At 31.8% G+C, this 25,389-nt stretch overlaps 2 protein-coding genes across 2 annotated transcripts; both read left to right on the top strand.

The window, feature by feature from the left end:
* Positions 1-3,449: 3,449 nt before the first annotated feature.
* On the top strand, positions 3,450-7,410 carry LOC139491544 (uncharacterized). Its single transcript, XM_071279295.1, has 2 exons — positions 3,450-4,022; positions 6,226-7,410. The coding sequence occupies exons 1-2, from the start codon at positions 3,481-3,483 to the stop codon at positions 6,911-6,913; spliced, it is 1,230 nt and encodes a 409-aa protein (XP_071135396.1). The 5' UTR covers positions 3,450-3,480; the 3' UTR covers positions 6,914-7,410.
* Positions 7,411-14,493: 7,083 nt separating this feature from the next.
* On the top strand, positions 14,494-24,227 carry LOC139491555 (kynurenine/alpha-aminoadipate aminotransferase, mitochondrial-like). Its single transcript, XM_071279307.1, has 11 exons — positions 14,494-14,649; positions 15,245-15,335; positions 16,402-16,470; positions 17,368-17,500; positions 17,903-17,977; positions 18,333-18,605; positions 19,220-19,302; positions 20,175-20,271; positions 21,348-21,474; positions 22,411-22,613; positions 24,066-24,227. The coding sequence occupies exons 1-11, from the start codon at positions 14,568-14,570 to the stop codon at positions 24,117-24,119; spliced, it is 1,287 nt and encodes a 428-aa protein (XP_071135408.1). The 5' UTR covers positions 14,494-14,567; the 3' UTR covers positions 24,120-24,227.
* Positions 24,228-25,389: the final 1,162 nt, after the last annotated feature.

A 25,389-nucleotide genomic window follows, 5' to 3' on the forward strand; every position in this document is an offset into this window, starting at 1 on the left:
TGTATTTTCTTCCTTTATTTCCTTCCAACTTTGTCTTAATTTAAACCGTTTTAGCTCAATTTGTATTTTCTTTATAAGGGGTTTGTGATTGATTGATTATTGGTTGCATTGCGTCCAGTGGTAAATATGTAATGCCTGTTCAGAACGATAAGAGGTTTGTGAAAAATATGACTCACTACTCATCAGTTGAACATCCCTGCAGAGTTTCAAAGGCATTACATAATGACTTTGCTTTTACACATTAACACCACCTTATGCGTTTTGTGGAAATTCGCCAACCGTTTCATAAAATGACAATAGGAAAATGAACACCGATAACCGATGGGTATTTCCTCTATTTAAGCTAACAATGCTAGGGGTTTTCTAAAAATATTATTATGGCGTTTTTATAGATGTGTACCTATTACTACTCTACGGATGTACCAGTTGTTTTTTTCAGGGAGAGGGAGGGGGCTAGAATTGAGTTTGAAAAAGGCATCAACAAAGAGCTTAACCACGAGCATAAAGAAGAACATGTAAAAAAAATGAATTTGCGTATATCAGAGCGTCGGGTATATGTCGAACACGCTATAAGGAGCTTAAAAACTTTCAGAGTAGCTGGAAGCTTATGGGGATACCCAAGAGTAAAAATCAACCACACTGTAGAGCTTTGTGCAGGATTAGTGGAGCGATAGATTGATTTGTTAATGAACTGTAATACAACATTAAAACTCATTTCTAATTGGCTTACTATGTATATATTATCAATCTAGAATCGAATGAACTTGTATAATTCTCAGCCCCCTTTTTTCTAGCGCACCCGCTCTTGCACATGTACAACTTTCATTTCGTATGAAAGCCAGAAATGATATCAAAAAAGCAATTGTAATAATATTAGGATGTTACATCATGATGTTCTACATACATGTGATTTGAATTCACCTAGACACAGGATTTAAATTGTATCTATTATTAATGTTTTGACACCGTCCCCAAATTTAAAGTGTAATTTGTCAACCTCAGCGTCGAGAATATACCTTTTCGTAACATGTCTATTAGTACAAACAAACTTATATATTTCGGACAGTTATAAGGCATGGCAGGAACTATGTTTTTAGTTAACCAGGCGGAAACCCAGTTGAAATAGAACAAAACAATCGGAGCTCTTTGTTAGAGAAGGCGATAAATGCTTACTGTAATGTTTAATATAGTAACAAAAATTTTAAAAGTTAATAAAAACAAATAAAACGACAATTTTCTTCCAAATTACGAAGTGTTTTATTTTCAAAACACCATTTGCATAAGTTTTCAATTTATCTATTACATAGTAATGCAGAACAATTAGATATCAAGTCGACGACATGGGTATCTATCAAGTTGGATGTAGAAAATGCATAACCTCCGATTTTTTTTTTACCACGATCGGAGAACATATCAATCTACTAGTTCAGTAATTTTCGTGTCTGCCCTTCCATTATGTGACTCAAGGGCCGAGTTCACTTAAAACTCTCGAGTTAACTTTACTTACTCGGGTTTCAACAATACGATTTAACTTGAACCACTCGAGTTAACCACTCGTACTCTGGTTCCAAACCTCACCAAGCCAGGGTAAAACTCGAGAAACTCTTGAATGACGTCAAACCAATGAGAATATTTTTTTTTTTTGCTTGGACAGGGCCTTACCCAAGAGTTACTTAGAGTTGTTCCGAATATCAACTCGAGTGCGTTCAGGTGATAATCTATTAACTCTGAAGTCGATTGTAGAGTTTCAAGTGAACTCGGCCCTTACCCTTAGGGTAAAAAAAAATTGCACTATACTATTTACGTTTTCATGAAAATTAGTACACATAATCTTCTTACGTAATCAAACCAAATAACATTTTAAAAAAGAGGGGTCCATGAACTCGTTTTCAAGTTAAATCAGTTTGAATGTTAAAAAATCAGCCGAAAACTGCATCTTTTCCCGAAAAGTCACTGTTTGACGTCGCGAAAATAACAATTTACGCTAGCAACGTCATAACCTCCCCTGTAACTGTATCGTATGCCCTTTAAACTTTTCCAGATGCATAGGTTTGTCTGTTCTCAGAGTAAAATTTGTGGTGTAAATACGGCCATTTTAGTCAAAAGGTTATGATGAACCTTAAACATAATCAGTACCATTGTATTATTAGAAGAAGAGATGGGGCTACTCATGTTTTATCACTTCATTTTGCTTTTTTAGTCTTTATCAAACTATCTATTAACTTTATCATTATGTTTTAAACAAATGAATCTTCATTTGACACCAACCATTCAAATTTTGATTGGTCATTAAGAGTTTTAAAATTATTAAATTTGGAGGATAAATCTAAAATGAAAGTGGACCTTTCAGTTTTAAGTGATTGATATTGAATTAAAATTAAATTATCTAAACCAATTTGTAATCTAATGACGTTTCAGAAATCATAATGAGGTCATATGCATACATTAAACAGTTAATGGTACTGTTGCTTAACAAAACTGGGCAACAGCTAGAATAAACAAATTCTGGTAAATCATTTATGAAAAGTTTAAACAATGTAGGGCTCAAATTATCCCCTTTGACAAACATCAATACCTGATGGAAAGTTTTCAGTTAGTGTGTTACTATTAGTTTTTACACTTATCTTTAATTACATTATAAAATAAATTACTCAATCCAAGCTTCCTAATTTAAAAAATAAGGCTCAATGCCAAACCTTGTCGAAGTTTTTTTTTTAATCAACAAAACTGGAATAGAGGCGTTTATGTTGTTTTGTGTATTTATCAATCAACGTTGTAAGTACAGACATGTGGTCACTAGTTCTCTTTCCTTTACAAAATCTTTTTTTGCTCTGGATCAACTATATTTCTTCTAGTTATGAATTTTTCTAATCTTTTATTTAGTATTTTTAAAAAGAGTTTTCCTACACAACTACCTATCGTGATGAACTTTAAATTTGAGGGGTCATCTTTAGATCCGCTTTTATGTAATGGGACGATAAATCTTTTGGCCCATATTTTAGGAAATTGTCCTGTTGTTATTACTTTGTTAAATATCTTTACAATACATTTAAGCAGATATGATTTCCTGCACTTGAGCATCTCATTCATTATGAGGTCAAGCTGCCTGATTAATTGTTTTAAGTGATTTCACTGCTTCATTTATCTCTTTTCTGTAATTTTATAATCCAATTCTATGAAAATGTTATGTTTTTCTAGTTTATTAAGTGAATCAATTAGTTCTTTATTTATAGGTTGAATTAAGCTTTCTAAAATAGTGTAACCAATAAGAGTTTGATATATTAGATGTATTTCCTTTCGTAGAGGATTCATTACTGTGAGACTGTAGCAAGGCCCAATATTGGGATGGATTGCTATCTCATGTTGTCTAATACGCAAGTTCCGAGATAGTAACTCTCCAGTGATGAAGACGCAAAACGTCGCGTTACTAACCGGAAGGTGAGGTGGGACACGTATCCACAACAAACAACAAAGTTAACGATGGCGGCGGAATTAAATAGAATGCTAAAACCAGCTTTACGCTCATTTTTAATGGAAAGAGGAATGACGGTATCTGATTATAGTGTTCAACAGCTGAGAGAACTTGCTTTTAAAGCTGTTGAATTGGATTTACCAGTTATTTCAACACCAGATGACACAGACTCGTTTCTTCAATTTAGGAGTACTGTTGTAGTAAATGGAGAAAAAGTAACTTTTCCGACTGTCTTTCAGTGTGACCAGAAGGGGTGGACAGATGATTTGAAGAATATTCCAGTATTTTCTATGGCAGACGTTTTTGCTTATCTTGTTTCGTATGCTAAATGGACACCATCACGACTTAGAACTTACAAGAATGAGAGGGGCTTCCGACTTTCAAAGTCAAATCATATTTCTTCTGCTGAAAGCTTCAACTTACCACATGAACACTTTTATATAAAAGCTAGGTGCATCAGAGAAACATCACAGAAAGCTGATCCCTACATGACTTGGTGTTTGGTTAATTCTGAAGGTGTGTGCATATCAGCAGGATGTCATTGCACAGCGTAAGTAGTAAATAAGTAATCATGATCAATCATGGCACAGTGGCGGATCCACAACTTTTTATATAAAATGCCATTAAAGGGGCCCACTGACTGACATAAGAGGGGTCCCCTTCAGTCATGCTTCAGTGATTCCCTTTATAATCAACCAAAGTTTTCTCATGAATTAAATAGTGATTTTAAAATATCTGGGAAGGGGGGGATACATTGTAAGTATATAAGATTGTTAAAAAGTACATGTTATCTCTGATGCATGAAATATAAATATTCTGTCACAGCATTAACCCCAAAATTTATATTTTCTTTCTAAAAAATTATGAAGAAAAAAAACCTGATTTCTTAAGGTGTCCAAAATTATACTTTTTTTAATTTAAGGGGGATAAGCATACTTGTTTCAATATTTTTTAACTTATTTTTCTGTATATGTGACATGTTCATGCAGCTGTGTTTATGTATGTAAAAATGCAGAAAAAACTACTATAGTTGGATGTTATATATATTAACAAATTCATAGTTAATTCAAAGTCCTTGTTAAATCTCTTATCTTCAGTTCAGTTAAGAAATTAACTGAGAGTTTACTGATCTCAGTAATTTAGGTATTTAATCTATGATATCTGAAAAAGTTTAAACTAATTCAAATATTGCTTTTTCCTCATTTGATACTGAAACATTTTTGTAGGTCAATATACAGTTCATTCTTTATGAAATGTACAATGTACAAATGTATACATGGTATATTGTAATACTTTAAAAAAATAAATTAACAATTTACATTTAAATGAAATCCTTTTTCGTCTTCAAAATGATTCACACTGTGTTACATATTCTTTTTATTTAAATCAAAAATGTCTTTAAAGTTATAATCATTTATTTATTAAAGTCTGATGCCCATATGCATTCTTCTATTTATTTCGACAAAACTAATGTATGCATACTTCTTTAATATTTTATCCTTAAATTTTCTTAACAAGTCTGTTAAAAAAGGTTCTTCCATCTATAATTTTCTAGTACACTTATTTATATCTTCTACATGACCAGTCATTTAGATTTGTGTAATTTAAGAGATAACTGTATTGTATTTGAAGCTTTAAGGACGTCCATCGGTAGTTTTACTGTCGCAAATTTAGTTTACCTGGCGACGCGGAGCGGAGACAGGTAAACGGGTATTTGCGACAGTAAAACTACCGATGGACGTCCGCAAAGCTTCAAATACAATACAGTTATCTCTATTCTAATGCAAAACAAGTTCATAATTAAATTTCAATCATAATTTCAGTGTAAAATCTTCATTAAAAAAAAATCCGCGAAAAAATGTTATCTTCTTTGGTCCCTACACTACGTGACGTCATAGGTATGCTTCCGGCGTCAAACATAAACAACGGGCGTTTTCTGGCTTCTGTGCCGCTTCAGAATGTAATAAAATTTGATAAAAAGAAGATTTTTAGACGCAAGAAGTGAGTTTGTTGTTTATTATTGTAGAAATAACATGTCAGTACATTCCGAAATTCAAAATGTCGGCTTCCTTAGTAACAGACAAGGAGATAGAGAATTTTACGCTTGCTGTCATCCAATCAGAACAATTGTTACAAAATAATTGCATTAGAATATCTTATTTACTAATAAAGAAAACAATTTATTTAACAATGCCTATGAAATTTTGTGGTATAAGATGTGTATATAGTGTATATGATCCATTTTTTTTTCATTTTGTATGAACTTACAGACTCATTATTTGTTTAAACATTATATGTATATGTATTTATAAATGGTATATGGATAAAAAGTATACATCAGTGAGACAGCAACTGAACAACAAAAAATAAAAATTGATTTATATTAGTTGTAATAACTTGTTCACAATCCTGTATATGAGTCACTTGAGCTTTGAACTTTGAAAAAAATGAAAAGGTATCTATATTTTGAGAATTACATGATATTTAAGGAGGATAATAAATTCAAGAGCCAATTTAAAAAAATGATCTCACATTGAATTCAAGTTGATTGTAAGTCATGAATAATACAGTATACTTCAATAAATCTTAGTTGTACATTTTTTTTGTGAAACCTACTCCAGTGATAGAGTAAAGTAAAAATAAGAACTTATCTTAAATTGTCATCTGGGCATAATAATCTAAACATATAACTGTTCTTTACATACATGTATATATATCTTTTATACCCCTGAATTTCTTTCTCTATTTTTCAGGGATGATGGAGGATGTAAGCATGTTGTAGCACTGCTATTTTGCCTAGCAAACTGGTCTGACAGACACATAGATAGAAACACAGAGACATGTACAGATACCAAATGTGGTTGGGATATTCCAAGAAAGGTATCTGTTCCTATGAAACTGGATAGTATAGAACATACAGTAAATTCCAGAGTACAGCCATTTGAACATGTGTATGACCCAATAAACCATGATGACAACATGTCTGATGTAGAATTTGAAGCAGGTCTCCACAACTTAATTCAAGGTCATGACACCCAGATTATTGAAGTGCTTGATAAATCTGAAGACAGTTTAACCATGCCTAAATCTATCATTGAATCAGCAGAAGACTTCTTGGAAAATTCTTCTTTTTTGGAATACCTCAAATCAAAAGTGAACCAGGATGACTGTGACCAAATTTATTCTTTAACAGAAGGTCAGTCTGATAATCAGAATTGGTATGAGTACAGGCTAGGTAGGATTACTTCATCAATCATTCCTCTTGTGTATCACTATCAGGGCAATGATAAAAACAATTACATTGTCAGACAGATATTGGACAAAAACAACAATTTTTCAACTCCTGCAATGATTTATGGGAAAGAAAGGGAGCATCTTGCAAGAGACTTATACTACAAGGAATATATTTCTGAACATGAAAAGGCTGTAGTTGAACTATAAGGACTGATAATAAACAAAGATATTCCACATCTAGGAGTTTCTCCAGATGCTTTTGTTAACTGTAAATGTTGTGGGAAAGGCATTGTAGAAATTAAGTGTCCATACACATTCAAAAATCTAACATTAGATGAAATCAGTGAAAAAAAATATCATCTTACCAAAACCTCTGATGGTGTCATTAAATTAAAGAAAACTTCAAATTGGTATATACAGATTCAATCTCAAATGGCAATTTCTAATTTACAATGGTGTGACTTTGTACTTTACCTTGAAGGAAGTATTAAAACAGAAAAGCACAAATTACATGTTGAGAGAATTAAATTTGATCCCCAGTTGTGGAGTAGTGTATTGAACAAAGTTAACTTGTTTTACAGTAAATATGTTGTCCCTAAATTAATCCAGGATTAATGAAGATCTTAGCATGCTAAGCATATATATTGATAATAAATTGTTTCACTAATGGTCAGTATTGTGTTATTAGTTCAATTACAGAAACAGTCAGTGTGCATGTAAAATTTGTAATTGTGACTACTCTAATAATATATGGGTCTTTTAAATTTTTATATTATTGTTTTATTGACGTTAAAAATCATAAAAAAGTGATATTAAATTGCAGTTAACTTAAGTACTGTTTTTTAAATTCATATCGTTTGTTTTAACATATATTTTAACTACATGTATTGATACAGTACGCACAGAGAGTATGTAATCGCGAACTCTAATCACCGATTTCCGAGTGTAGCGGTGTGACACCGCGAATCACGGATTATACTCCCAATTTCCTCCAAAGATTCTCTCCCAACACCGCGTGGCTGTTAATTGGTTTATTGCCCATCGGATGTACTGAAAATTAATGACGCGTGACAACTTCATCGGATTAGCCAGATTTATTACCTTTGTACATTTAATCTATCTTGATTGCACCTGTGTGCTTTAAAATACGTTATTTAAATGTCCTTTCATTGTCAGATAAAAGTGTGACATTTTTATTTAAAATAAGATAATTATTCTTGTATGTATATGCCCATGTCATTGTCATATGACATACAACGTACAAACGTATAAAAATACGAATAAAACACTTATTTTGTATTTTCATTATAGTCCGATCAGGTCATAATTTTTGTTTTTTCAACAAAGACGATTTTACCACAATTAGAACCTTTTATGACCTACTCAGTGAGCAATATTCGGTTCATTAATAGTTCAATATTATATAATTAATATCAACTGGCTTAAAACAAAATGATGTTTTTTACGGTAATATGTCCAATCTAAATTAAACCCAAGAGTTAATTTAACGGATCAACAAGTGAACTCTGTTACTTTCAATTTATTTTGAAATGTAAAATATTATGTTTCACTACCTCGGTAGATTACCGTCTTGAAATATTTGAATTTAAAAAAGAAACTGTAAAGTGACAAAACGTGTGGGATGGGTTAATTTTGATACATATCTTTGACCTGAAAATAAAATGAAGATTAAATAAACAGCAGCACCAAGTGTTTTGAGCATTTTGAAATTTAATAAAATTAAATAACTCAAGTTTGAGTTATTGTATGACATTTGAGATAAATGGTGAATGTACATGTGTCCATGTGACATGTATGCCCCAGCTGGTAAATGATATGAAGATGCATTTATGTGTTGTGAAAATAAGCAGGGGAAAAAATTCTTCAAACAATTAATATTTAAATTTCAACCTTTTCTCTCAGAAAAAAATTAATTACATTTAACCATCCCCATTCATAGAAGCCAAGAAATTTACCGATATTTACCGCCCTGGACAATACTCCCAAAGTGGTCAATAGGTCCGAGACCACAATTATTTCGTAGTGCATTTCTTTTAGAACATAAATGAAAATAAAAAAAATCCCACCTGCGCTTTCTCAAAGAAACTTTTACAGTGTGTTGTACTACTTTTGGGACAAATTATATCAAAATTATAGAAAACTTCATTGGCTCTAACTCAAAATATGGACAATTTTATGTTTAGGGCGTCTTGAAATCTTTTGACAGCTTCCGAAGTGCTAATTTTCAACCTTTTTCAGCTGGACCAAATCACTACTTTCCTATAAAATTCTGGACCCAAATTTTTTTAAAGTGTAATTTCACCCCCTTCTTGCAATTTGAGGCATTAAACATGGAGAAATAAATTTGGAAGGGGTATAAAAATTAATGGCAAGTAACCCACTGTCAACACTAGAGAGTATATTCGTGAACAATGAAAATTAAGGGACGACAATTGTGGTCTCGGACCTAATAGGATAGAAAGAGTTGACAAATCTTAAAAAAGCTTGGTATGACCATAGCTTATTGAAAATACTTTAAATGGTAAGAAAAGTTACAAATAATCTATCATATTAGTATAAAAGGGTTTTAGGCCAAGTAAGACTGGAAAAAATTTAGGGTCTATTTAGGCCGTACCACATATTTACATTAAAATTGCATATTGAAATAAAAAGTTGTGTCTTTTTTATCATTTCTATACTCATGTGACATGATACAACAAATTTGAGCACAAAAAGACTCTTGCAATTAACTTTTCTTACAAACAGTATGGTCTGATACAAAATTTTTTGCCTTTTTAGGGAAAAACTTGCATGCAATTTTTTCTCAACAGGCTTATATTTAACCCACTTGCTATCCTACAGAAGAAAAGAAAGATATTATGTGAAATGGAACAGGTACAATAGACATTGTAAAGTGCTTTTGATACAAATTTAGTGAGGTCTTTATTATGGACTGCAAATTTTATGTACCAAGCTCCCCACTTTTTACTTCATCCAAACAGGGCGTTAGACAAGGGTCATTTATACAACTCATTTTGCACATATTGTTTGAGATAATCTTCTTTTCTGTAGATTCAGAGTTCATAAATAAGTAAATGAACTAGATAAAGGCATAGAAACACAAATATTGACACATAAAAACCTGTCAGATAGAAAGTCAGGATGCCATTTATGCATCAATATTGAAAAAGCTATAAATGCCTATATTTTTTTTTTATCTTTTCATTATCATACTTTGTACTAATTATTCAATGTGGATCACTGTTTATTAAAAGAATTTACAATATAATCATGATAAATAGAAATGAAAGCATAAACAGTGATTTAAACACTTTCTAAATTCCATTTTATATGTAATTGACCAGGTAGAGAGTGTTTTTTTTATAGTAATGACCACTCAAAATTTCAATCGACCAGTATTTGCCAGTAAATGCCAGTATTTCCCGGTATTTACCACTGGCATGGTCAATACTAGTATTGACCACTTTTTTGCCAACCTTGGATTTTTGCCGTCATTGTTCCATGAAATGAGATAGCAGTCGACTAAAAATCAGTCTGACGGGCATGAGGACCTTGCAAGGTATAAATGTACGCAAATACAAAATATATTTATCCTTTTACTCATAATAAGACAGAAATAAACATTACAAAACTTTTTAACTTTTTTGTTCTTACCTGGCAAATATTCAGTTGTAACAAACTTTTCTGTGCTAATGACCTCAACTTCTCCACAAACATAAGGTATAGCCGAAAAGATAACTTGGCTCTCAGGGATGGATCCATGATGATGATCAGAGTTACATGCATGCATTGGAGATTCAAGGTTATTGTCTGTTCCAACGTGTGTTGAATTGCTGGTTTTTCTGTAATATTAAATTAAATATATCATTATATAATAAAAAGAAAAACATATATTTTGTAAATATAAATGATATACAAAGTATTTATTGTATCGACAGTTAACACATTATTAATGTTCATGATAAAAAAAAAAAGGATACATGTACATGTACATATTAAAAAAATATAAATAAAACATTTGTTCTCAATTAAAAACAATCATTAATATACTTTCAGGTAATTTTTATAATGACTGACAAACTGCTATTTACAATTGTGGTCATACGTCTCAGTGTTATAGCTGTATGAAATTTAATAAAACTGAAATAAAGATTAGGTATAATATTTTGTATATAAGTATCCATCAAAGATGCATAGAAAGGATAGATTGAGAAGAACTGGTATTCATCCTCAATTTCTTGTTTATTTCTGTTTTACAGGATACATTGTAAGTAAATGTTTTGATTTCTTTCAATGTTGGTATAACGCCCCCTTTCAATTGCTAGGGAATGGGCACTGAGATTAAATTTTCTAAAAACTGATAAAAATATACATAATCAGTAACAATACCAAAATCTCTCATATAATGCAGCTTTAATAAATAATAACATAGTCATACATTGTATTAAAGTATATGGGAAAAAAACTACATCCTACTCCTCTTAAATCCAAGCTTTAAACATGTAGCTGTTTACCAATTCTTCATCTTAAAAGGTAATAGATTATTTTACAAAATTAAATGCCATTTTTTGCATTCTGATCATGACAGATCTTAAAGTTTTTGCATGATAATAATAAACAACGGATATTTATAAATAGGATTTTTTATTCAAAATTAAAGTATGATTCTGAAAAAGCCCCCGCCCACCAAAAAATGGTGCTGAAAATGGCAAAGTCCAGACTTGCAAACAATTTTGGCAGCACTTCTCCTAGTAAATATGCTTTGTTACACACCCATCCTCTATTCCCTAGACCATACAGAAGGAAATCAAGAAAGATACATTGTATCAAGAGGTGCTGGGCAGGTTTATTTATATGACATCAAACCATACACCATCTCAAGTCTTAACTACATGTATAGTATTGAAACTAAAGAAAATCTACAAACCTTGCACCATTGCTAGTAAGCAATCTTTGAAAACATTCAACATTGTAGTATATATTTTTTAAGAATGTTTTTGTACCATCCCCTTTCTTTCCTGTTCAACTGTTGTAAGCACAGGCACTTGTTTAGAACTATTAATGGGAAGTTCGACTTTCCATGCTTCGATTATAATAGAGAGTCGACCTTCCCATTGATACAAACCTGTTCCTTTGGTTCATAATCATACTCATCATAGCCCTGTACAAGTAAGATCGATACTTTGCTTTTTTTTTTTGAGGGGGGGGGGGGATGGAAAGGACACAAGAACCGTGGAATCTGTTAATTACCTTTCACTCAACGGCTTCTTAAAATTGTTGTAAGGAAACAGTGTTGGTAGAGTGTTGTTGTTGTTTTCATCAAAGTGCAGTGAACAAATACGTGTGTATTTCGTTGGAGTCCAATCATTCGGCCGCCTAATCAATCTCAACCAGTCTCGCCTTTCCTTTGCATTCCTTGTCTTATTCGGCAGAGAAATAAATGTCACACCTTGCATCCAAGGATACTTATTCAGTTTGTTAAACTTTCTAGTTGATGCGGTGCAGTTTGGAACACAACAATGATGGTGTCATCCTGGTTTGCCCACTTTTAATTACATGTATATGTAAACATAGAGGGAATTGTTGTTTTAACAATTATAGTTTATTTCTGAATTATAGTCATATTTTTTACCTTTTATTTTACCTGTAAAATTAAAAAAGAATATTATATTCTGCTATTAAATCAAGGAAAATGTGCAAAAATTTTCTATATTTTATATATATTTGGCAGGATAATGTATTTTATTAAAAAAAAAAAAGGAAAAAATGTGTACTAAAATGAATTAATTTTTCAAGTAACAAATATTTTTAATTATTGGTACATTCTGGAAAAAAAGGTGAAAAGTAAAATAATGAAACTAAATATCTAATAGAATAAATCTCATTTGAATATCTTTTGATTTATTCAACTTATTTTTTTTTAAATTTCAATACAATACACTGTTTCAAAATTTAGTAAAATATAAAATTATCCAATTAAATTTAACAACTAGAATATAAATGCAACTGTTCAGTAGCTATTGATCAACAACACCAGTTACAACTTTAACCAGAAACACTATCTATTGACTACGAGACAGCAACCAACAACGCAGACAGTATGTCCAGGGGTAACCGTGAAAGGCTGCTTCTTCCACTTTACCCAGTGTATATAGCGAAAGGCACAGAAATATGGACTACAGTCCTATCAATGTGGACTACAGTTCTATTATAAAAAAAAATGAAGATATTACCTAACTGATACGACGAGCCGCAGTATTATTGGTACCTCTTGTTCCATTTATAGATTACGTGACAGAGTTTTTGGTTGAAAACTACCGCTTTCTATTGAACCACTATTACACAGAAGGACCCCGCACCATGCACAAATCACCTGGAAGGATGGCACAACAAACATAAGAAGCGACTCAAACACGCCAACCCAAACATCTACGAGATCATTGAGCTACTGAAGAAGACAAAGGCACTAACAAAATGCAACATTATCCAGTATGCAGCAGGAGGAACCCGCCCACCTTAAAGACGACCATTCAGAGTAATAGACACCAGACTCGTATACAGATACCAACAAGGACCCATCAACGTGGTAGATTACTCGGACGCAACATCTCATCTTCTCCATTTGAACTGAACAATGAAGTGAATTATTGCTAATTGTGACTTTGTAAATATATTAAATGTTTTGTTACTTTTGATGTAAATATAAAAGATTGTATTTCTCATCATTTTACATGTAGTGCCCTTATTACTTTTTTTGTGCTTTGATTTCCTTATGCAATGCATTTATAAAATTAATTAATTTATTAAATAAAGTTTGCAATAAAAGAGAACTCAGTGTATAAATATATTTCTTTCATGAAAATCATTCAGAAACTAATGAACACTTTTATAACTGAATATCATTTTTTAGTTATTTGCTGTATATGTATGTTGAATTAATTGATTGAATTGATAATAAATTACTGAGAAAAAATATTTGATTTTTTTAATTATTTTTCGATACAAAAAACAACCTGAATATCTGGAAAACACTTACAAACTATATACCTAAGTTGGAACAGACTATACAATTGTATGCTCATTAAACCTTTTGTCTATTTTGTTTTCTTAACTAATAGATAATTGGTAGAATTAAAAGTGGGCAAACCAGGAGTAAACCACAATGATAAACCACCATTTTCCCGCAGGCGTCCTTAGTAGTCCCACCTTCCGGTACAGAAATACACGGAACGCAACATCAGACCGGAGATTTCACTCAGTAACGATAACTCAGACAGGAACCCGAAACTTGCGTATTGTACAATAAGATCTTTACGCAGCTGTTTCTGTTAATTTTTCCTAGTTTTTCTATAAAGTTTTTAAAAATTAAGAAATTCCCTCTAATTTTAGGGTCATTATTATATATTTTAAAATATATTTCCTTGTCATCTAGTTGTTTACGCATCATCTTATTGTTTATGCACTTTAATTAAAGAAAAATAAAACAACTTTGGTTGTTTCTTTTTATTTTTAGTATTTGGATTTAAGGAGTTAGGGATTTTAGGTAATATTTGTTTTAAAGATTTATCAGCTGCCTCATAGATTATATCATTTAGTTTTAATGTCATATTGCCATTTTATACCTTTATGTCGTTTTTATCACTTGATTTACCAAATAGCAATTACCATATGTATCATATGGTAATTGCTAAATTTTTTGTGACCATGTTTAAACATTGATGTTCTAATTCCCGACTCTGCTTATTAGAATTCAGTATCATGATCGGTATCGAGTGGAAACAACTATACAAATTAATGACTCTAACTTTATTTCGCGTTATACGTACAAGCTGAGTGTACAATGGATTACGAACGTTACTTAAATGAAACTGGTATTGGTAGGAAACCATCACCAATCCGAGCACAACATGCAAAACTAGTATGTGAGTACAAAACAACAGTTAATATAATTTTTAATTTGAACATCTTTATTCATATTGGATCGGGAAACACGTTTTGCATCTTATATTACTCCTTTTCAAATTTGCGGGTACGAGTGCTGCCTTGTAGCGGCAGTAGTCTGCTCTTTTTCGAACCCTCCAAGGGTATTTATAACGTGCAAGAGATATGGCTCTCTATTAACACGTGTCAGCCATCTACAGTACCTTCCGACAAATAATCATCGTTTCCTCGAGACCATACTACCAAATGGTGTCAAGGGAGAGCCGAAAATTCAGTCCCTGAAATTTTCAGCCCGGACCAGGAATCGAACCAGGAACCTTTGTGTTAGTAGTCTGATGCATTAACCATTACACCATGGCTCTCTCAGCATTTAGTTGTGCTAGAGTTTCAAAACATTTAAACGCTGACATCGATACATTGACTATGCACGAAAGAAAAGAAAATGTTGAGAGTTTGTGCGTAATGTAACAATATAACTATCAAAAGAATTGAAAAGAGCACAAAAAAATCATTAACGATTTCGAGATACTATCTAGCTTTTCTTTAAATGTAAATAAGACATAAACATTTTTTTAGGTCTTGAACCTGAGGATGATGCCATATATTTAACTGGAGGGTTGCCGAACCACAGTACCTTTCCTGCTGTCAAAGCCACTTTCCAGTTAAGGTGAGTTAATATAGTTATTCGATACTTTTTGTGTTAGCTAACGTTACGTTATCATTTTATTTATAAACACGTCAATCGTCATGTCACCCAACAACTTTTATCTTGGATTAAAAAAAAGATATTAGCATAATGTCAGAGTTTGTTTCATTAATAGTCCGATTAAAAATTTGTAAATTACATAGAAATTAAGGTTTCAACTCCTGCAGCCAAAGTTAAACCTTTGCTTAAATTTTTAAGCGCTTATTTTGTCACAGAGCTGTTCAATTGTCAGGGCCGTAACTAGGACTCGGAAACAAACGAGGCAGGGAATAAGGGGTCAATGACTGAGGCAATAATGTAATGTTTAGATCAGTCGCCTCCATCTAAAAATTTTGATATTAGGGTTCGAAAATATCGGACATATCTTGTGACATCCATTGTTGTATCATATTTACCTTATGAAAAACTGTATAAGATTATCATAGCCGACTGACAGATACTTGCCTTGATTTTTTACCATCAAACATGTATCCATTTACAATAGGGTTCATGTGTGGTATAAGAAAAAAAACCGACAAGTTTGTGTGGTCAATAGGGCCGACCGTGCAAGGGCTTTATAGCCAGTGAATGTCGTTAAAAACTTCCATTTGTTGTTGTGTGGTCAACGCGTCATTGAAAATAACACATATTTGCAATAAACATTTATACAGCACAAATAGTGGATCCTACTCACTGTCTGTGAAGGCAATTTCGACCTGTCTTGTGCCACTTAGATCTCATCGTTTGATTACTTTATTAGAATTTATTTACTTTGCTAATTATATAAATACTTTACACACTTGAACTAATAATGATACACATTTAATACTATCGAGCCACCTATACCATGTTTAATTCTGTGACCGTCATTTTTTTGCAAGACTAAGTCATTTTTTTCTAAAATGGCAATTTGGTTAATGGTTTTGCAAAATCTGTATATTATTATCCTATTAAAACATATAATTATTGACATTAAAAGTTTTATCATATGCATTACTGTAGAATAACAAAAATTGTAATGAATATAGGGTTCTATTTTCAATTACAGAGATGGCTCATCTATTGAACTTGACCACAATGCCACGAAGGACGCTTTACAGTATGATGCAACTCCTGGGTACGATTTTGATAAATATTGTTTTAATATTACTTAAATTTCGCTTTTCCCTATTTTCACCACTTGGAACTCTTGTTTTTATTAGCTTTCTGGTGAATAGCATCATTCTATCTAGGAAATAATGATGGGAAATACTTTTCCTAAAATACTGTTTCAAAATGGAAAATTCACAATTGAAAAGTTAAATTGATGTCTTTAATTGTAAAGTTTTTTTCAACCGACCCTTATTGTCAGTTATTTCTAGATGTAAGTCAATATATGAGAATAACAAGTGTATCTGTTGTATCCTTGTTCTCAAGTTCGATGGGACAGATGTGTTCAATATAGTAACCAATTTGTGAATTATTAAGCGTGAAAAATTTATCATTTATGGGGAAAGTTAAGTTAAAGGAAACCTCTAATTTCTTTTCTTTCTTTCTAAGAAGTTCAGGTAGGAAGTCAACATCATATAAATAAAAGAACACGTATGTAAGAAGATTAGTCCAGTTATTTCTCATGGGAATGCCAAATGTTTGTTGAAAAAACAAATTATTATTATCAATAAATTAGATGATGATTTGAGGGGATGTCGTGTACAGTCCATTTTCTTACTGTGTTTATTAATTTTAGATACCTAATGGGCATTTATTTTATTTATTGAAACAAAAAGCATCAATTTACAGAGTTCAGATGAGATGCAAATTCAGCTTACGCAAATAATGAACTATCTATGTTTTGTTTTCAAGATTAAAAGACTTTCATTTAAACGGACTATACAATTTTGACAGTATTTCGAATGGTTTCTATACCTCTTTGTCTTTCGAATGTGTGGTTTCTGAGCGTTCCCAACGAAGGTAAATCCAGAAAAGCACTTAGGACGCTTTGTTAAGTTTTATTTACAAAATGGTTTTTTTTCAGGTTCAAAGAGTTACTTAATTGGATATACGAGCTGCAACGACGAGTACATAATCCTCCAACCTACAATAACGATAAACATCCTGGAGAAATGAAGTGCATTATGACAAATGGAGCACAGCACGGACTATCCTTGGTGCGGATAAGTTGTAAACAAATATTACGACCTCTTGGTCCGTATGACGAGATTTAATTTACAACATCCTTCGATTTTAACACAAACAGTTGTTATAAAAATATTGTCTGTTTCTAAATGCTTATCTGTCTAAAGATTTATTTGATGCGACTTCAAAGATGTCACGCCAATATTCCATTTATATGTGAAATTTAAAAAAAAATGAAGGAATGTTTAGAAATTTGATTTAAAAGAATGTAAATAGTTAACTAACTAGATATCTCAACAATTTAAGAGTCTAGTAGTTGATATTCGTCATGTTTTTTTTTATTTAAATTTTACTTGTTATCTAACTCCAGCAGCAACAAAAAAGCAACAACAAAACAACCCCGTACAAAATTTTGTAATAAAGTTGTTTTTCAGGTTATGGAAAATCTTGTATGCAAAGATGACATCTGCTTAATGGAATCGCCAGCTTATGCAGGAGCAATAGCAGTAGTGAGTTATTCCGAAGATATTCAGATAAATCCGTTAGTCAAAACATTTCCAATCATTAAAATGCAATTTCAGAAAAAGTTGACATTTTTACTTTCATGTCAAAAGAAGTAAGATAATGTAACCACAAATTGGCCTGTTTAAATTCCTTTGACAGACATGACAAGTTTATAAATGATAACTATTTAAAAAGAATTGATACACACATCTAGAGCACACTTATATGCGGTAAAAATGTTCTAAATGTTTTCACAGAAAACTCAATGTGTTTAACTTTCTAAATTGTAACTATAGCGTATGATGAAGTGATATTTTTTTAACATTCACATTGATCATCTATTTTCCTGTAACATTTAAGCTGAATCATCTGAAGCCTAAGATGATACCTATAGATACAGACAAACATGGTATTATACCTTCAGAGCTGAGAAAAGTGTTATCAAGATGGAATCCTTCAACAATACAACATCCTGGTAAAGATGGACCGAAACTATTATACTGTGTACCTACATGTGGAAATCCAACAGGTGCAAGTTTAACGCTGGAAAGAAAGAAAGAGATTTATGAACTTGCTAGGGAATACAAGTTCTTGATTATAGAAGACGACCCCTACTTTTATCTAAGATCCAAAGTAAGTTAGTTTTGATTGCAACTGTTCAGAAAATTTAGAGGAGTTTACTACTTAATTACACGTGAAAAATATCCAGAATTCCATACACTTGAATATAGTCCCCTCCTGTGTGCTCATATCAAGCTGTTAAGGCACATACTAAAAATAAGAACAAAACCGACACTGTGAACTGTGTCCAGCATGCATCTTTTTATCATTCTTTTTATCTTAAGAATTATCAATTTTTACACTGTAGTAATATCTTTGAATTTGGTTTTTATCAGTACTTACCTTGATTTGTAAGAAAGTTTGAAAAAGAACTAAACTGATATTGTTATACATTTACAATAGATATGGTACCATACAAAATTCTACATTTGAAAATAAAAACAATCAATATAGCATGACACAACAAGGGTTCTGAATTGATGCGTGTACATAAAATTAGACAGAATATTCTAGCTCACAAGATTAATTCCTTTAAATCTCAAGAACATATCGTATTAAAAAATAATACATAAAAAGTTATAAAATTCTATGATTTCTCATATAGTAACACAATTCTTAAAATGTTGGCAAAAATGTATCAATGCTAGCATGTGAAAGATAAATAATGTCTTTCTTTTGAATATCAGCCATATGTGCCTAGTTTTCTGTCAATTGATACTGATGGGCTTGTATTGAGGATGGACTCTGTATCAAAAGTCGTATCAGCAGGGTAAGAAACAAAATGATATAGTTTACATTGTATATTTTCAGTTGGTCTATGAATGTAACTGTTAACTTTACCAAGTATGGAAATTTTGATAAGTGTTTAACGTACATTCCGGGACCTGTAATTAAAGCCAAAAGTAGTATACCGCTGCTCTATATTCATAAATCGATTAAACTGCAACAAATCTGGGTTACAAACCAGAACCAAGGAACACATCAACTACCAGAGGAAAACAACGAACAACAAAAACACTGAACTGCTACCAAAACAAACTTCAACATACACAGAAACGGACTATTTGATAACATATACCATATCCCTGACTTGGAAAATGAAAATCACAAAAAAAATATTATAAATATACAATGTAAAGCATAGATTAGGTTTGTCTGGACAAAGATAGAAATACAAATTAAGTTTAAATGCTGCTTAACAAATTGGAAAGTCAACGAAAAAACTATAAACCCGTCTATTATAAAACCGAAGGAGGATAATGGATTGATGAGCGTCAAATTAATTGTCTATTCGATGGACAAAGGCAACAAAGCATTAAAGATAGAATGCCAATTGTATATGTTAAGCTCATATGACAAAGTCACAAGGTAAATCATACATGTAGTGCCTACTAGACAATTTACATATTTAATGACTGAACAGTTAATAATCGGGATAGCAAGAGGTAAGTTAAATACGTTTCAAAATATTATTGTTTCTGTTTCACGGTTCTTCTTCAAAATATTATTATTATTATGCAGATGCCGAATATTCTTATTGTATACCAGGTACCGTGTGACATTATCATTATTTATTTGAAATGACCTATTTGGTAATATAAGACGAAAATATACTGTAAAAGAGTATGATGTCTATTTTAGGATTCGTATTGGTGTGTTGACAGGACCTGCTCCATTGATTGACACATTTAGATGTAATATAGAAACGTCTGTTCAGCATACAAGTGGATTATCTCAGGTAAAATTGTTCGTGTATTTCAAAGATATATCATTCTTTCATTAATGCATTTGTTGCCTACGAATAAAACACACATAGATACCTTATTCCATATTCCATGCTGGTATGTGTTTCTTTAGCCCCCCCAAAAAAACAAATACCACGCGGATCAGATATTCTGAGTTCAAATGATACATATAAACTAACAAAATTGTTTACCCTAAATTGTATCTTCTTTAAATTTGATAAAAAGTAAATTAACAAAAACACGGAACTAAGGCGAAAATTACAATTGGGAATTCTGTAAGCATATGGCAAATTCAAAACCTCAAACACATCAAACGAATCGATAACAACTGTCATTTTCCTGACTTTGTAGATACATTTTCCTTTTAAGAAAATGTTGGATTAAACGTGGTTTTATAGCTAGCTAAACCTCTCACTTGTGTGAACAACACATGCAGACATAAAAGCTAAAAATGTTAAAAATGGGGTACAGTAGTAAACATTGTGTCATAATTTTAATCAATACAAAAACGAGTACATATGTCAACAAAGACAAACAAAAGTCTTATAAGCAAAGCACATATGCAAAAACGAAAGACAAGAATAACAAAAAATCGTACCAAAACTTACAAGAGTAACATATTGAAAGACACCAAACAAATTGCTGTATGTGTTTCTAATATGATGGAAAAAACACCGCTAAAGGCAAATTTTAATTTTTGAATTGACGAAATTAAAAGTTGGTACACCCTTTATAAACACAATTTTCCCAATTGATGTTGATCAGATGCAAAATATTGTAGCATTGGTGGCACAGTAATAGCATTGGAGCCACAACGAAAAGTATGCTCTAGTCTGAAACTGTTTTGTCAATGTTGTCATGAGTAATATGTGACAGGTTCTCTACAAATGATTACCAATTAGTTTATAAAACTTTAAGATGACAAACATTGCAGTGAGATACCATCTTTGTTTTGAATGGCAAATCTTCATTAATCTATATTATCCAAAGATACCAGTTAATTCAAATTACATTCAAGTACATTTTATATATGAAATTAATCGTCTATGTTTTCTTATTTTACGTTTAGCAATTTTTATTGGCGTTGTTAAAGAAATGGGGATATGAGGGTTTCTTTGCAAATGCAGACAAAATGGCAACCTTTTATGAAAAAAGGAAATATGAATGTTTAGAAGCTGCCAGAAATCACTTACAAGGTAGGGGTTCAAATTATTTGTTAACAATTATACTGCTTTTAAAAAATTGAAACTAAAATTTGGTGATTTTTTGCAAATCATGATTACTCTTCAGTCGTCGGATGTCACGGTGGACAGATTCACTTACTCAAATTACCAATTTACCAAAATAAAACGCAGAAAATCATTTTCAGTTTAAACTGCATATTTGCCAAAACAGACTGTCGTGGGTGAGTCAGAGGCCTACACTGAACTCAAAACTATCCCCACAGAATTGATCGACTGCTGTGTCTATTATTTAGACATTAGTGACACTCAGTCATTGCACTCGGTATTGATGTTCAATATGTTTTATAAACAGGAAATGTGAGGAGTTGATTGGTTGTGTTTTACTTCCTACACATTATCTTTATTCCGAAAGTAGAACATTCTTGTATAGCTATATATATATATAGTCTAGCGGGACGGCTGCAGTGCAGGCGATTTGGTGTCACGATATCACAGTAGCATGGGTTCGAATCCCGGCGAGGGAAGAACCAAAAATTTGCGAAAGCAAATTTACAGATCTAACATTGTTGGGTTGATGTTTAGACGAGTTTCATATCGAATATAAATATTTGGTGCATTTTTAGCTTTATTTTGTTCTTATTTTGTGCACAGCATGGACAAAATTTAAAAACTTTTCAATATATATTTATATATATTTTAAATATACATATAGATGAATTGATATTATAAGCCCAGAAATAAGTTCACTGGAATTAATCAAATTAAGATTGTCTGAAGTTGACAGTTCCTTATATGTATATATATACATAATCCTGTGGAAGTTTTACATGCACTTGAACTTGACCTATAATGGTTTACTTTTATAAATTGTTACTTGAATGCAGAGTGGTCTCATTGGCACTCATACCACATCTTCCTAAATCTATTTATTTACCATACGTTTCGTAGATGTTGCAGAATGGAACGAACCAGCGGGTGGAATGTTTCTGTGGATAAAACTGAAAGTAAAGGATGCGCATCCAGTGGTAGAAAAGTTAATTCAAGAGAAAAATGTTTTTGTTGCACCAGGGTGGTATTTCATTCTTGATTCAAAGCCATGCCCATATATAAGAGTTTCCTTTTCAAATACAACATACGAGAACATGAACAAGGTATTTCTAATGTATATATAAGTTTTAGTGCAGGTATTTCTTAAGGAATACACTTCTTCAGTAGTTTTAGGTGGAAAAAGTGAAAACCATAAGATATTAAAACAAATATACGAAAATAAAAAGTAAAATCACAAAAATACTGAACTCCTAGGGAAAGTCCCTAATCACATTGCAAAATTAAATGACAAAAAATATCAAACGAATGGACAACAACTGTCATATTCCTGACTTGGTACAGGCATTTTCAAATGTAAAAAATCTGGCTTGAACCTGGTTTTTATAGCGCTACACCTCTCACTGTTACGACAGTCTCATCAAATTCCGTTATATTTACAACGATGCGTGAGCAAAACAGACATAATGAATAAAATAGTCAAAATATGGGTACAGCAGTCATCGCTGAGTTACAATCCTAAAATACACAATTTTACAAAAAGCACAAAAGCATCTATCAAATTAAAAACACATTCATTGCTTCGAGTGTCTGACGTCAGAGAATTTATACGTCACATAGGAAGAAATTTTGTCGTTCGTTCAATGTTTACACAAAACAATTTTATAATTTCACATGGGGAATGTTGGCATACAGGGTAGAAAATCTAAAGTAAGTTAGAATTAATTTCAGAAATAAACCTAGATTTAAAATTGTCTAGAAGTTCTGTAGAATTTCTAAGAATCCACAAATGGTTAATACCATTACTCGGAAAAAATATTTTTTTAATCACAATTACTATGAATCATTCTGAAATAAGTAACTTTGTTGACAATTCTTATTATAATGTATTTTACTACGATAAAGGAGTAGGTTCAGTAAGACCCCTTTTTGGCCCCAAAATATAGCAGTTTACAAAATTGTTAAAATGTAAACCTTTGGTTATTTATTGGACAGTAGAATGCTTCTGCTACATAACTATGGGCTGTTTTGACAATACAATGCACATAAATCCGGTACTAGCACCATTAAGTCATGTTAAATTACTGAAATCCTCATAATTCTAGCATTTTAGTTAAATTTTAGACGGTTTTCGTGTAAAACAAAAGTGGCCGCATTCGTGTTCATCCTTAATATTGAAATGTAAGTTGTATTTTATTATAATTCATAACATATATAAAGGTTGAGGATGAACACGGATGCGGACACTTTCATTTTTACCAAAAACCATCTAAAAAGTGACATTTTGTGGCATATTAGGTAGATTTTTCATATTGAATCGGATCCTTTTGAATGACTAAATCTGTTAAAATCTTTCACATAAACTAATTAATTCAAATAAAATAGACACTTAAGTGTTTAAAAAGTGGTCAAAATCTTTCGTCAGATGAACCTAAAATTTGAGGCCAAAATCGGTCCTTACCGGACCTACCCCTTTCTCTAATTTTCATGTTTATATCTTATCATAGATTTAGCTGTGATACTTCTGACATTCTGTATGAATCATTTTTCTTTTCCAGGCATTTGAAAGTTTAGCCCAGGTGATAAAAAAGTATAAATCAGAAAATGAATGACATATAAAACAAATATGATAAAATCAGAGTAATATCACGTTATAGTTATATCATATACAATCTATAAAATTCTGTTTTAATAAATTCTGCTTGTATCCTCAACCTAAATACCAAGATTGAAATTTTACGTCAGACGCACGTTCAGTCCAATAGAGACTAATCACTGACAACTCGAGTCCAAAAAAAAAATAAATGACAAAAAAAGACCGAAGATGGAGCGCATCGAGGACCCCAAATATTAAAAGGTTATGCCCAATAAAGCTACGGCAATCTATTCTAGGGATAGAACATCCTTAGCATTTAAAAAAAATCTGACTATTGTTATCAGTGAATTCCAATTTATGACCATATCAATGATAATTCATGTCAACTACTTGGCTGATGAAATCCTCGGGAGTAAAGCTCTACCAGCAGAGGAAGCGACGATAACCCTTTCTGCTTTAATTCTGAATATTTTGTCATACATTTTTCTCATTAAAGATGTAATCGTTAACTAAAACTGCACCGGTTATAATATGATATATACGTAATTAGATTGTTATATCTTTAACGCAAGGTTTGCCGAGCTGTTCATGTACTTAAAATTTAATTTATCTGTCGACAGTGGAGAAGATATGTTCTTTTGATGAACGTCATTATGAACGATTGGATTGTTTTGTAACGTCACTATTTGGAACTAATGGGAAAGCAAGAAACGTTAACGTCATTATCGAATTAATACCTTCAAAAATTTGAGACCAAATGATTCAATGTTGACAATGACTAGGAATCAGTCGTCCATTGTCACTTTTACTGTTATCGAAAGTACTTTCATCTGCTAAAAAGAATCATTTGGTCTTTTATTTTTAAACATGATATCGACTGTTGGAACTACAAGGTAAAGAATGTTTTCCGTTTATAGATGAAGGAAAAATGCCAGAAATGAAAAAAATAATGTTCAAACTATATCTTTTGAATTCTTGTTAGTCCTTGTTCCTAATTGGAGAATTGGGCTGCAAACATAGAAGAAAATGTCCTACCTTTGAATTCACTTTTTTGATCTTATGCTTGAAAGGCCACTTTTCTAAAGAAACCTAGACATTTCGCAACCGGAGACTAGTTCAACGAAATTGATGCCACACCAAACTTCGAAACATACATATGAACTAAAATTAGAAAAATACCCACACAAGACTAAAAACGACTAGGGGGACAGGCGCATGAATGCGATGGGTTTTGTGAGATCGCAACCCTCACGTTCCATAAACCTCCCTCTATACCTCTATTCAAT

This window comes from Mytilus edulis, chromosome 1 (genome assembly GCF_963676685.1).
Source record: "Mytilus edulis chromosome 1, xbMytEdul2.2, whole genome shotgun sequence".
Classification (NCBI taxonomy): domain Eukaryota; kingdom Metazoa; phylum Mollusca; class Bivalvia; order Mytilida; family Mytilidae; genus Mytilus; species Mytilus edulis.